Raw genomic sequence first — 15,189 nt, 5'->3', positions numbered from 1 at the left:
CTCGTTCCAAAATCTCAAATCGCTAAGGTTCTGTACGAGTACCACGACTCGCCGCTTGCAGGACATTATGGAGTAGAGAAAACTCTTCAGAAGATAATGAGTCGATACTATTGGCCTGGAATACGCCGGACAATTACTCAGCACGTTAAAGGATGCACCGAGTGCCAGCGCTTCAAGCCTAGCAATCATAAACCGTCGGGATTGCTTCAGACGCCAATACAAAATCAACGTTTCGAAACCTTGTCCATTGATCTTTTTGGGCCTCTACCAGAAACGCCCGAGGGTTTCAAGTGGATTTTAGTGGTTGAAGATACCAGTACCCGTTGGTTGGAATTATTTCCGTTACGTAACGCGACCGCGGAAACATGTGCTCGGATGCTCGTCGATGAGGTAATTTTGCGCTACGGCACCCCTCGCCGCGTAATAAGTGATAATGGTCCTCAATTTGTGGGAGAAGTTATGCAAGCCGTATCGTACTGTCTTGGGTTTAAGCAAGTTCTGACTCCCGCTTATCATCCTGAGGCCAACCCTGTTGAGCGCAAGAATCGCGATATTAAGACGCAACTTGCCATACTCACGACCAACTCCCACACTGGGTGGAAAGACCATTTGCCCAGTATACGGTTTGCGATGAACTCAACCAATTCAGCCGCTACTGGATATACACCAGCCTTTTTAACCTTTGGAAGGGAATTACGTACTCCGGATGATGTGCAACGAGATCTTCGAGGAATCATTCTGAATGCTCCTTTTGTACCACAAATTACCCCATATTTAAAAACCTTTTCGGAAGTACTAGCTCGTGTTCGAGACCACGTCTACAAGGAACAAGACCACGCAAAATCTTATGCGGATACGAAACGAATCCCTGGTCCAAATTACAAAGTTGGAGATAAGGTACTGGTGGCCACTCATGCACTGAGCAATGCGAAGCAAGGATACACCGCAAAGTTTGCTCCTCGTCGAGATGGGCCGTATGTGATCATGAAGAAGGTTTCTCCTTCGGCGTTCCAAATATCCTCCCTTCAGAGTCCAGATGTTCCTTTGGGAACTTACCACACTTCTTCACTTACACCATTTACTAATAACTCCGTCAATTCGAATCCCGCACCAGTTCGACCTATTCGCAAAAAAGGTCGCCCAAAAAGAATGTAATGATTTCTATATTTAGGATGTCGTCCGGGACGGTTCACGCCATCCTAAGGGGGAGGGTGTAACGCCACTTCTATTATTCGAGGGCAGTTGTTCCCCTAGGAGCCAAAGTCATGGCAGAAGGCATGGCCGCGTTCCCGCCAACTACGATAGGCGTCCCATATTGTTTTGTTTTTGTTTTAAGAGTTGTTGTCAAATAATTAACAATGCGTCGCCATAAATAATTATGTAAGTGTTTTCTTCAAAATAAATTATTATAACGTCGTTATTTTTAATATCAGCGTTATAATTTCCATTCTGACTGAAAGTCATGACCGATGAGCCCATCCAGAAATCCTGGTCAGGTGTTTGGAGGAATTTTTCGCGAATTATCATAGTCAGCCTTTCATGAGGTGGGATAGCTTCTCTCATTACAGTATTTTTTCTTTCTATCAAAGACGTACACTACCAATGCGTAGATAATTATGCCAATCCTTTGCAGCCAACTTCAATTCATTCAGCAAATTACATGGCAACCTACGCGCCTTTTTTACACCATACTGTACGATTGTTTTTGGGTATCTTGTTCTCTAAAAGAACTACTACTGAACTGGTCCGTGTGGCGCAGTTTAGTTGAAACTGCACTGTGGTGCTAAGGGTCCCTGGTTCGAATCCCGGTTCGAGCATAGATATTTGTAAATGTATAGTGTGTTAGGTTGGTAGAACAGCCTTGGCTGAAACCCCGCCCACCCAAAAATAAAGGCAAATAAATTAAAAAAATAAATAAATAAAACCAAAGAGTTCTAACGCGTCGTCGTTAGTAGAGGCCATGGATCATGATTATGAGAAATATTTCAGATTCGCCTGAACGTTTGGAGGGCTACAAGCAGTTCTTGGTAGGTATCACTTTCAATAACAGTTTTACATTCCAACTTCGAAGCGCGAATATTAAATCAATTTTATTATTCCAATATCTGTATTATATGAACTTAATGGTAAACTTTTCTTAATTTTTTTTATTATTTGCTAGATAAGTACTCACAATCTCCAAGTGAAATTTAATTGCTATCGCATGCAAAGGTGATCGAAAATAATATAATCTAAACTGAAAGGGTAGACAATAGACGTTTTCCTTTTTTTAAATCTCATATTAATTTACCTAATGTTGACTGTATGGTAGGATTCTCAAATAACTCGCAGCTAATATATCAAAATTTAATTAAGTTGATGCGGGACTTCACGGCGATATGGTTATTAGCAGTTTCGCCCTATACGTAAATAGGTGCACGAAGGGAAATATGAAAGTAAGTCACGGCATCTAAGATTCTTGCTGTCAGCACAGTTCTTGTAACTCAATTTTTGCTGTCTCACAATTTTTGTGTAAATGACACCAAAAGCACTTTCCGGAGATTCGAATATTTGGCGACAACGTGTACGGAATATAGTGATGTGGTCGAAATGTTATAAATTGCACAAAAACAAATATCGCGTATGACATTTCTGATTGGTGGAATGGTATGAAATGTATAGATTTCTGATCTTTCCATCCTCTCCGCCGTGTTTTAAAAATGGAATATCATGTTTTACGGGTTCGTTTTTAATGTGAAAAATTACAGTAAATTGATGGTAATAAATAAATTATGTGCCGATGCTCATTAAAAACTTAACCCTGTTGGGAGGCGTAGGTAAGCAGCATGAAGTACAGCTAAATGCGCGAACTTTGCCTGAGCGACTTCCGGTGTGTCAACCACCGGAATTGGAATATCATCACTAATTGGTTGGTATCCGTCAACCCCCGAAGTAAATTGGGTTTCCCTCAGTACGCCATTGGCATCGATATACGAAAAGGCTCCTACGACATTTCCATAAGAATCTCGGCTTTCGGCTCTGGCTACACTTCCGGCAACGTATTTAAAATTGTAGTTTCCCAGCGTATCTTGACTTACGGATACGAAATTTCCCTGCGGTTTGGCTGAAATTACAGCGATGACCAAGGCTATTACTAACTGCAAGAGATTGAGTTAGATTTTTGCGTAAAGCTCACGATCTTACCAGATGATTCATGTTGATTGCTATAGTAGATCTGACATTATTCAATTTACTTTTATACTGACTTAAAATACACTATATGGAAAGGTGGAAGATATAATGAGCAGTTAATTGATATTAGTCTAATTGCGGTAATTACTTGTTAAATTACGTCAATATTATTAGGTACCTATACTACTTTTGCTTGGTACATTCCGCTTGTAGTTCCTGGAAATATTCTACAATTAGCTTCAAAGTTGATTGAGATGTTGTACTCCACTTTCTGTAATTTGAAATACTTATCATGTTCCAAGTTTATAGAATTTGTAGTTCAAAGTAGAAGGTTTAAAGTTTGTTGAGGCGGGACGTAGCCTACCGATAGATCTAACCGTGACATTGATTTAGTGACGTCACAACTGGAGATGGGCCACTGCAACGCGATACTATGTGTTTAAATGCAATTTGATTCGCGTGCGTACTCATTGAACGCGAAAACATTAAGTAATTACTTATTTTGAGCCGCAGGATTGTATATGTTGTTTCCTAATTATAGACACGTGTTATTATGCAAAAATTTTATTAAATACGTACATCAACAACAAATACTCACTGAAAACCGAGCTGAAAACAAATAAAATTTAAACATTCTAATACACACATCTGCCTTTTTTAGCGTAACACAACGAAGTTGAGGTAACGCTTATGTGCTCGTTATTCCGTCGTCTGCCTATCTGTCTGTTCCATCGAGATCTCGGCCCCTGGACCACCTAGAGACTACAGATTTTCGGTCATTTGTAGTTGCAAAGGTCTATATTTTCCCGTAACTCATCATTTACATCCTTTTCATATATGATGACTGATTTTCAAAAATAGTGGGATACGTGTCTTCGGCAAGTTTAATCTGGTCTCGTGGAACTGTTAATACTGTATCGTCTTATCTAGTCATCTTGTCTACCCGAATAATGAAAATGTCGGAGAAATGCTTTATATAAACCCTGGGGTAACTAGTAATTTCAAAATTGTCCCGGTGAATACATCTTAATAGTCCAGTCAAATAAGAAAAAATAAAAACATTAATCGGTAAAGATCTGAATTTTGGTACACATGTTCATTAGTGTTCCCCATTGGACATACTAAAAGTCCCCGTCAAAATCTGTTGCGCTCGAGGCACCATCTTGGAAAAAAGGAGCACTTGTTCAGATTCTTGACTATATATCGGCAACAATTATTGATACGGAAAAATAGCTCAGATAAAAAATATAGTTTATTAAATTGCCCATAAAAAATCATATTAACATTTTTTTGTATGTCCAATACTTTAGTTATAATCCGACATCGAATAGGGAATCAAGTATCCTGAGCTCTCGAAACAGTCGCGCATACATTTTTTTACAACTTTTTACAAATCATTAAATTTATTGAAAATTCTGCCAGTATTTCTTATATATGCGAAGTCGTCGCACTCAAGCTTGGTATGAGACACGTTTAAAGGTTTCTCATAAAACTCTCTCTCTCTCTCCCTCTCTCTCTCTCAATAGAACTTTCATCTTCAATGTGAGCAGTTAAGCACTGAGTGTGGACTGGAAGCCTTCAGTGACCAAACAGGGTCAAGGAAATCGTGGACTCTCCTTCAACTCCACAGTTCGGGAGATTTTTCATATCCACGGAATTTCTGAACTTGCTGATTAATACGAAACGTGTGTTGCTGCGCCGCTGCAGCTGTAGTGGGTAACCGAAGGGGTAAAAGTGGTTAGATTCGGCTGACCCTTGTACGCGTATTTTCTGAAGGTCTGATAACGATGTCGGTTTAAATATCTCTCATTAGCAGGCACGTTATATGCAGAGAACGGCGTTCTCCAGCTTCAGAAATCATTTCGTGGCTCCAACAATTTAAATCATTTTCGCTTACCTTTTTGAAAATAACATGATGTCGTATCATGAAACATTTTGTCATTGCTAGAATGCTTTTACATTTTTTTCATTTTTTGGTGCTTTTACAGCTTTCGGTGTAGTCATAAAAAAGACGGCCTCCTTCCTATAACCAAAGAGTAACCATACTCTTTACTATAACTACGATACGGGGCCTAAACGCGTTCTGACGCATTCAACGTGAGATTACAGCTAAAGTATTGGAGATACAAAAAAAACGTAAATACTCTTTTTTATAGGGAATTTAGTAAACTATATTTTTCATGTAAACTATTTCTTCGTATCAGTAATAGTTGCCGAGACATGGGCAAAAAACTGGAAAAGTGTACCGTTTTTCCAAGATGGCGTCTCGAGCGCAACAGATTTTGACAGGGACTTTTAGTATGTTCAATAGAAAGTCGCAATAAATGTGTATACCAAAATTCAGATCTTTACCAATTAATGTTTTTATTTGTCCAAAATTGCGCTAATTTGACTGGACTATAACCACTTTTTTTGATGTCTTCATTTTTCGGAAAACGAAAAACCGTAAGGAACCTTGTCTCTTGAACTATAATTGCTTTTGCAACCAGGGACGCAGCACGTATTTGGCATTTTCTTACTTATTCTGTTCGAATACAGTTAATTTAAGCGTACAACATTAAACTACTTGGAATTAATTACATTAAAAGTCGATATGACGGCCGCCGTCAGTTGTGACGTCAACGCAATAGTGGGGATGAGTGTCACGGCTAGTTCTATCGGTAGGCTACGGGCGGGAGGAGTTCGGAGGACGGTAGGCATGCAGAGTTTAAGATCCAAATCAGATTTTGAAAAACAAGTTCTAAATGACTTCTGAAGGCTTTTACGAAGGCTTTTATAAGAAACCTAAAGGTAATCACAGCAGAATACTACTAAAAGGGTTTTAAAACTCTACTTAATATTTATTATTATAAACAAGAATAAATTGTGCATAACTCATACAACATATTGCAAAGAATTCCAGGACTCTATAATCATTCCTCTAAAAGTAGTTCAAAACCGCAGAACTGGGTCCGGACAGATGGGCAAACGGACAAAACGGAAGCAATAGCACATTTTTTTCACATTTCTTCTGCCTGACACAAATTCGAAAAAGTTAAAATTTACTTCGAGGTGACGACCATCTCTTTTCTTAGCTCTAAATAGATCAGTGGTTTGAAATTGAATGGCTAATCATTTACAGAAGTCCTTTATGCTTCAAATATACCTATTAATTTTTTTATTTCACAATTGACAAATTAGGTTATAGTTAACCCCTGAACATGATTTCCTTGAGAAAATTGGATTAGAGAAATTCAGGAGATCCTTTTGATAACAATACACATTAAAGGACAATATTTTACATTGTTTTCGACTACTTTAGTTTGGGATCTCCTTTCAAATCGTAATGATGCACTTAGGTCAAAATTTAATTTTTTACAACGGATCGTAAAGCTGTCGATCGACATTGACAAAAGAATACAGAAATATGACTAACCTCTTGATTTACAATTTTGTTTTCGCCGTGAAAGATCTGGAATTCTTACGGCTAACTTTTGTTGAATCATTAAAATGGGGTAGTTATCAGGTGTTTTCAACAGGAATACAAGCTTAAAATCCGCCGACTTCAGTAACTCTTGCGCAATGAATTCTTTGACGATTTCTCCGGATGCTGATTCTTCTTGGCCAGTAAAATACTAAACTAAATAATTTAATTGAATTATTAAAACTTGGTTTGATATTTACGAAATATCTTTTCTAGTATTTTTGTTGAGAGGTTCCACCCTGTATATACAACTTACGACGATGCACACATTTTTGAAAGCTGGAATCCACGCAATTTTTAGGGGAGAAAGCTGTGTGCGCAATCTCGAGAACACGAACGTTTGTTACGTTTGGCATCTTGTTTTTAATGGCGATCACGAAAGTATCGCTCGTCAAAGTTTGTTGGTATTTTTGTGCTATTTAATGCAGGTAGTATTATTTGTATTTCTTTTAATGTATTTGTGTTTTGTATGCAGAATTTTATATTTTTTGTGAGTTTCAATCATTGGTTTTGAAATTGACTTGATTTAACCCCAATGCAGATTCATGAGTTTGGTACCGTTAATCTTTGTTTGAAATTTGGTTTAGGTAATGTTTGATAAAGTTTCGATGACATGGTCTTGGCCTCAACTTAGATTTATATTTTTGAGCAGTCTTTTAAACATGTGAAAATTATCGAATTGTTTGATGTCCGTATGTGTACTGACTTGTTGGTTGTAAACTAACATTTTTGCAGGCATATTTGCCTTGAAAAGAAGGTCATGGGGGTGGCAAAAACTGTAACGAAATGAGTTACGACAGTCAACGCTGAGGCTGATTTCGACAATCAACTGTACCTCCGAACGAGGGGAAAGTTATCTATTTCGAGGACAAGATTCCGCTAATAAAAACTCTTAGGTTTAGAATCTAAGTGTGTGAGTTGTGATTCACTGATTTCCACATATTTTGTCGTAACATTGACTTTTACAGGGCCATGTAATTTTCCGTCTTGTTACTAACAAAAGGATTTTATTGAGTTACATTCTATGTATTTCACCCTTTCTCGGAATTTTGTTACTTGCTTACCTGACTCATTGTTCCCAAAACTTCTTTTTAAACTATATGTCAACTCTCGAAGTTTGCATGCTACATATTTTGTTGTTTGAATAATTTTATGTTATACATTCATATCATTAGCAACAATTAATTGTGCTACACGATTTAATATTAATTTGTCGGCTGGCTTTTTTTCGGTAAGTTCTTTTTTCCCAGCCTATTTTTTTTCTTGTAATGTAATTTATTTCGACTTAAATTTCCGAGTTTTCACCATCTTCATAATATGAGCAATAACTATTAAACAAATTTTTCACAATTTCAGTGTTTGACTTTACATTCCTTCCCAACCGTACCTCAGATCATACCGTTGTTTACGACTAACGAAGGGATCTGTTTAGTTTTTGGAGGGAATAACAATCGGAGTGGCTATTTTTAAACGTTGCAATATTCAAGCACCAAATAGCACAAACGTAGTACCTACTAACAATCGTGTGTGCTTTTTTAAAAAATCGAGTCATGGGTGGGGTCAACTTCACACAATATTACAGTTTTTTTCGTTTTTCCGGGAAAGATGAAATGCTGGAATCACCATTTTGGAGCTCAAAGCAGCACTAAAGTCACATGTGATTTCATCTAATTAAAAATGTATGGCGCCTTCTATTAAAATTGAAAAAAAAAATATTGACAGAAAAGTCATTGGTAATTGATAGATTTGGTAATTTTTACATGGGGGAGAAATGGTATGTTAATTGGTCATAGACCCCCTGGCCCTAACACATTTTCGTCGAACATAATGAACTGCCTCAAAAAAGACTAAAAACTATTATGGCACTTGCATCACATCAGTAACAATTTCAATTAATTGCATACGTAGGCGCTAATTACTGTATTTATAGGTATATATAAAGGTCATAACATTCACTCGAGTGTTGACTTTGACAATGCATTACTTGCGTAATTTTCTCTACAGTGTTGGAATTTGTGGTAGGTAACTGATACTCTTGTTAATCTGATCACTCTGGATAACCCAGGGACTAATATATGGTTTTGAAAGGCTTTTCTTGTATAATAGTCATGCAAAAATGCTATTCATGAAGCAAACGCGAATGTTTTAGTATCTACTAACGACTTGATTTACCAAGAACTTGTTCGTCGATCCCTAATTAATTTCTTGTAGCAACAAAACGAAAACACTTATTTTCAGTTAATCCTTTTCTCGTTTATATACAGCGAGCATCGCTCTAATAGCAATTAGGAGAGAACGTCTTAATTCAATCAAATACCTACCTACCGACTGCGTGGAAAAACAACTTTAACATTCATTATCTTTATTGACCCAGTTAAAACAATACTAATTAAACTTGCACCTTAATTTAATATTTCCTTACCAATTACGTTTTGTCACACAGTTCTACGTCATTTCTTCGATATTCGAGGCGTGCTTATTTGAGCGCAATTTCTCGACGTTTTTCCCTTATTATTTTAAACTGCTGAATTTGTGCTTATCTTATTTTATTTAATTGACTAAGAAGTAACTTTCATGCTGGTAATAGATTTGTATGCTATTCTTTTCCTTTCAATAATTATAATCAGCAAGCGGTGGGGTAATCGCTAGAGGATGATGGAACTACCTTGACGCACGAAGGGCGAACCCTGTGATAATTGATTCGAATGATGAATACTGTCCTTTGGAATGATTGGAATCCCCTGACTCCATCATAGATTAACGTTTTCTCCCACCGATCGCAAGAATGCCGTAGGTAACTACTATACTATATCGTACACCCAATTCAGTAGCGCCATAACTGCAATTTTGTCGAAATTTGAGATAAGGCGGTATTTCACGTTTAAAGTTGCTAAATAATGTAAATACTGCAGCCGTATCTTATTAAAAAATGTTACACATGATAAGATAAGAGGAAAGAAGTAAGGAAAGGGTTGTAGTACGATGCTTGTTTTGGAGATTTTGAAGCGATTTTGAAGAGATTGTGAAAAGATTTTGAAGAGAATTTGAAGAGATTTTGAAGAGATTTTGAACAGATTTTGAAGAGATTATAAAGAGAATTTGAAGAGATTTTGAGGAGATTTTGAGGGAGTGTTTTACGTTTGGGACACCTACCTTATGGTTTATCCCCATACCGTGCGGGTGGAAATAGGATAATGATCTTTATTTGGGCAAGAGTTAATGTAGTAGTTTAGAGAGACTTTGAAGAGATTTTGAAGATATTTCGAAGAGATTTTGGAAGAGATAGCAAAACTGGCTTAAATAAAATTGTTGTTAACATTAAAAATGAGGATTAAGGCGTTACACGCCCACTGCCATTCACCCAGGACCAAAGTCCTCATTTGACGTTTAGCGGCCGAAAAGGAAGAGAAGTCTTTGATAGAAATGCAGTTGTAGGTTGGGTTGGGATGAAAAAAAAACGTTCAGGTGAGATTTCGTCGTACAGTCTTTGGCCATCGCTCTGTATGGATTGGGATCCGTAAGATCCTTCTTACCGAGTTTTAGAATAGTTATAAATTTTCCGGGTTTCCAAATGACGGGAAATTGCCGAGTTTTATACAGAAACTAAACATTTCGATCAGAATGCCTGACAGGGATTCCACCAACGTTTTGTATGTTTCCGTGAATTCGTCTAGTCGATGAGCTTCGTTTCTGGGGATTGCCTAGTGACCAACAAGTCTTTTCTGGATGTCCTAAACGCATTTCGGCGTGGAAAAGAGAATATTCAAAATCGCGTCGATCGTTTGCTGTTCGGAAACAGTGAATCTGTCACAGTCGCGAACATTTTAACGATGGGACCTTGCTTTTGAGCGGATATTTGGTATACTACTCCCTAAGGGTTAACCAACTCGGTAGATTCGCCGAAAGGCTGCGATGATCCAAACTTTTCCTTTATCACCACCAGTTTATATCGTTGACACTTTACAGGACTCGTGCTGCTGCCCCTTCAACTCCGGTAGAGCCCTTTGAAAGTAACACCTGAACGTGCGCACAACATTTTTCAGGTTCTCCAGTTTTCACATCACCAAGATGTTTCACCGGCTCGAATCTGTAATTAATTAATTTAATCATCTGGAATAAATTGTGCGAAGTGTTTTGTAAAAGTTTATCTCATGTTATCTCCGATCGTTGCGATAATTAGTTTCAAGATAAGCAGGTTTCACCGATAAGAAAACAGAGATCTTTCATTTCAAAGACACAAATTGCAGTAGAGGAGAGTTAGTCGGAGTGTTGTGTCTTGTATTTATCGAACGATTAACGCTTAGGTAAAAACTTTAGTCTTCAAGGATCAGTTAAAGGGAGTTATTCACCATCAAAAAGCCAATATTACATCTCAAATTACAACGATCCGGGCGTTATCCAAATAGAAATTTAAATGCAATGAACGAAGCGAAGTTGCCGAAATAACGTCAGCTAGTTTTTGTGTTTGTATGTATGTCTGTCATTAGTGAAAATCGCAGTTATGACCGGATATTTTGAATTATTATTGATAATTAGGATTTCTTTAATCTTTGGTTTCAATCTATCGCTTGTTGCCTAATATTTGTACTTTATCCCTGAGTGCCTATTTTGTTTTTCGCTTGATTAATTGATTTCGTCCAATACATTTTGTTTCAGCTCTAAATTATGTATTGTGTCTTTAATCGACCTAGATCAGAGTTCTCATTCTAATTCTTTCTGTTGGTGCCCAGGGTTATGGGTGTTTAAATAAAAATTTGTAATAATAATATATCTTTAAGGTATATTTGACTCGTATGACGGGCCAACTCGATCAGCTGACCTGCAGTTTGGCGAAAGGTAGGGTGTTCGAACCTGGGCTGAGGTAAGAATTTTTCATCTGTGGCAGAGATAATAATAATGTTTTTTCACTACTAGCGTCTGATAACATGATTATTAACCTTTTTTCCACTTGTAAAGTAGGCTTTCTCGGCAATTGTAACAAAGTGGTTAATAATGTGGACATTATTAACTAGTAGTCAATAATGAGAACTGTCACGCTGTCACTTTTTGAAAACACAACCCGAAATTTCGCTCAATAAATGTTTAGACAAGTTCTCTATTTAAACAAAAAATTCTGTCCAACCGTTCACTTTCTTATCAATATAATATGTTAATTCAGAGGACTTCAAGTGCTAGTAGTAAAAAAAATAGTATATATACCACGGTAGAGAAGTCTATTATTGCCTTCGCACCTTACACCCCTCGGCGCAAGCGCCTCGAGATGTAATCTTGGTGCTCAGGCAATAATACTGTACTTCTCTACCTTGATATATAATGTACTATTATTGACCGACAGATATAAATACATCCAATAACAGGTCAATTACTAATAAAGCTAAACGTAAGGCGCATTATAGGTATATAAAGAAAAGAAAAAAAAGATTATATTAGAATTTATAGAAAAATTATTAAAAAGTTCGTGCCTAAGAGTTAATAAGATACTATATCTAGAGGTGAGAAGTGGATGTCGCACATATTTGATATTTTATTGAAATTTGCACACATAAAATGAATAGGAGAAGCAGCCAATATGTTTGTGTTCGGTTTAGAGCAATAAAATTTGGTAGACGACCGTGAAGCATGGTACATATAAATTTATTAATTTTAGTATCTCGCCACAGTCTATCTTGTTATGAAAGAGATTATACAGGAATGTGACGTTAGACTTAATTCTTCTTTCTTCTAGTGAATTTAAGTTGAATCTAGACAGCAGTAAATGTTGGGGATGACCTCTCTCTGGATAAATACCATCAGCTTTGTAAGAAAGAATTTCAAAAATCTTCTTTGCACAGATTCCAGTTTAGCTTTTAGGTAGGCTTGGTACGGTTGCCATATTAATGCACAGTACTCCATTTTTGATCGTACAAGTGAAATATATAAGATCGTTAATGCAGATATATTAGTGAATGATTTGCAATTTCTTATAATGTAGCCTAAGGATTTCATAGCTGACGGAGTGTATTTGGTTTATATGTTCACAGAATGAAAAGTCAGAACCGAAGTGAACACCTAAATCCTTTACCGCTGTGGATCGACGCAACTCTTCATTTCCAATGGTATATGTATACATAGTTGGGTTGGATTTACGAGTATATGATACGACATGACATTTAGATATATTTAACGCCAGCTGGTTTGTCTCACACCAGTTCGCTAGCAGATCCAATTGTAACTGTAAAACCCAGCAGTCACTAATGTCAGTAACAGCAGCATAGATCTTAAGATCATCAGCAAACAATAAGTTCTTGCATGTGAACACACTAGTCAAGTCGTTAATAAAAAGAAGGAACAGCAGAGGTCCCAAATTAGACCCCTGTGTTACTCCAGATGAAGCGATGAAATGTTTCGACTTATAATTATTATATATAAAATATTGATGGCGATTCACGAGGTAAGATGCCACAAAGGATATTAAATTATTGTGGACACCAAAGCTATCCAATTTAGTTAGGATGAGGTGATGGGAGATTCTATCGAATGCTTTGGAGAAATCTGTGTATATGACATCTACTTGTCCTCTCTTGTCCAGAAGTTCGGATACAAATTGTGTTAAACACATTAGATTAGTGACAGTTGACCTGCCTTGCATAAATCCATGTTGGTACGGAGAGATATACATCTTGACGAGTGGATAGGTGCGAGCATACAACACCATTTCAAAAATTTTTCCAAAGTTACACAAAATACTAACAGGTCTGTAGTTTGCGACGTCTGTAGGGTCATCATGTTTGAGAACTGAGCATATTCTTGCAATTTTCCATAACTCCGGAAATGATATGGTCGCAATTGCCAAGTTAAATAGAACGTGTAATGGTTTTAGAAATACTTGAGCACATCTTTAACTATGAAACTTGGAACTTGGTCATGACCAGCAGTATATTTATTAGGCAGCTTTTTTATAGCATCAGAGATGGGACTTTCGAGCAATCTGCCGGCTACTCCGAATTAGGTTTTCCTGCAGTTTTCCTAATCCGTAAGGTAAATACCGGTGTAGTATAGAACAAATTAAGACTTTCTGCAGGGACAGCTCTAAAAAGCATTATGCGGGTCACTCTGTAATTGGACACAAGCCTGTTGAGGGCCCAGAACAAGAGAGGGCCAATAAATAAATAAATAAATACATAAATAAATAAATAAATAAATAAGTAAATAAATAAATAAATAAATTTCTTTATTTATTAAGTTATCGAAAATGCGTTTATTACAAATTATTGTTGCATATAATCTACCTTTTTTATATAAGTATACGGAGTCAAGTAATAAATCGTAGGTTGTGATGCACATAAATCGTATCTAACCTCATTTTTTTAAATGTATCACCCTGTATCTTTTAATATAGACGGAATATTAAATTTTATTTTGAAAACTGTAGCACAACATTTAAAAAAGATTTTAAAAGATTCATAAAAGACTATAGTTTCAAATGATTCAAAAAAATACAAAAAATGTCACATTCTTTAATTTTTTTTAATTCTTTAAAAACTCCTTTTTAATCCTTTTGAATTCAATCTATTAAAAAAATTAGTAAAAAAAGGTGTTATAAGCTTTTAGCCGAAAATCGAGATTTTGCCCATCACTAAAAAAAGGCTGTAGCACAGTATTGTGTATCTCTGAAGTTTATTCGCAAAGAAACACGCTCCTGATTATAGAAATGACATAGAGACATAGAACGCTCAAACTTTCACGACTTTCGCTTTACTGACTGAACGCAGTGATCCTTATTTCATGCATTTTTTTTGTTTCAAAAAAAGAAAATGCTAGGTACAAAAAAAAGTAAAATGTTTAATTAAATAAGTATAACACAACATGATTTAAACGATTGTTTTGCTAGCCGCTTCATGTGCAGCGAGGTGCTCGGCTCTAGCGGCCAGAACTTCTGGAGTTTCCGGGATAGCGCCTACTTGGAGTAGCGGAACGGGGACCGTTTTTACCGTTGGAATTTCGGCGACCTTAACTTCTACAACCTTAGGTGCCAATTCGGCTTCCCGAAGGAGAGAGAGATGATGAGCTTTTGCAGCCGCTACTTCTGGAGTGTCGACGACCGGAAGAGGAATGTCGGATCCGACGGCGTTAAATCCATGTACACCGGCAGTAAATTCTGTCTTTCTAACAATACCGTGGGGATCGATGTATGAAAATGCGCCGATTATGTTGCCTTTGGGATCGCCTTGTTCGACCCTCGAAATTCCAGCGATCGCGTACTTGAGCTTGTAATTTCCATCGGTGTCTTGGGATACCGATACGATTTGTTCGTCGGCTGGTCTTGCAACCGTAGCGGCGAGTACTGCAGCAAAGATCACCTGTAAATGAACCAATTTGATAAGTTTTAACAGATTAAAGGTACATACCAAAAACTTCATTTTGGATTGAGATTGGATCTGTGCTAAGAATTCGTGACTCAACTGTATTTATAATATCCCATCATTCCATAATGGGAAATAAATAAGCCGAAAGTAATTAAAATAAGATTAGAAAAAATTTGGATCGTTAATGTGAAGTGTGAAAAACTTCTCAAG

At 36.9% G+C, this 15,189-nt stretch overlaps 2 protein-coding genes across 2 annotated transcripts; both read right to left on the bottom strand.

Annotated features, from left to right (window-relative positions):
• Nucleotides 1-2,707: 2,707 nt before the first annotated feature.
• Nucleotides 2,708-3,591, bottom strand: LOC116169457 (cuticle protein 7-like). Its single transcript, XM_031485552.1, has 2 exons — nt 3,184-3,591; nt 2,708-3,137 (listed from the first exon to the last, which is right to left on the bottom strand). The coding sequence occupies exons 1-2, from the start codon at nt 3,193-3,195 to the stop codon at nt 2,787-2,789; spliced, it is 363 nt and encodes a 120-aa protein (XP_031341412.1). The 5' UTR covers nt 3,196-3,591; the 3' UTR covers nt 2,708-2,786.
• A 10,844-nt stretch (nt 3,592-14,435) lies between these two features.
• Nucleotides 14,436-15,063, bottom strand: LOC116168978 (flexible cuticle protein 12-like). The gene is made up of 2 exons (XM_031485010.1): nt 15,022-15,063; nt 14,436-14,973 (listed from the first exon to the last, which is right to left on the bottom strand). Exons 1-2 carry the CDS (start codon nt 15,031-15,033, stop codon nt 14,485-14,487), a joined length of 501 nt encoding a protein of 166 aa, XP_031340870.1. The 5' UTR covers nt 15,034-15,063; the 3' UTR covers nt 14,436-14,484.
• Between the last annotated feature and the right edge of the window lie 126 nt (nt 15,064-15,189).

The sequence above is a fragment of the Photinus pyralis genome, unplaced genomic scaffold (assembly GCF_008802855.1).
Source record: "Photinus pyralis isolate 1611_PpyrPB1 unplaced genomic scaffold, Ppyr1.3 Ppyr1.4_LG4, whole genome shotgun sequence".
Taxonomy (NCBI): domain Eukaryota; kingdom Metazoa; phylum Arthropoda; class Insecta; order Coleoptera; family Lampyridae; genus Photinus; species Photinus pyralis.
This window is presented reverse-complemented; position numbering and strand designations above follow the sequence as displayed.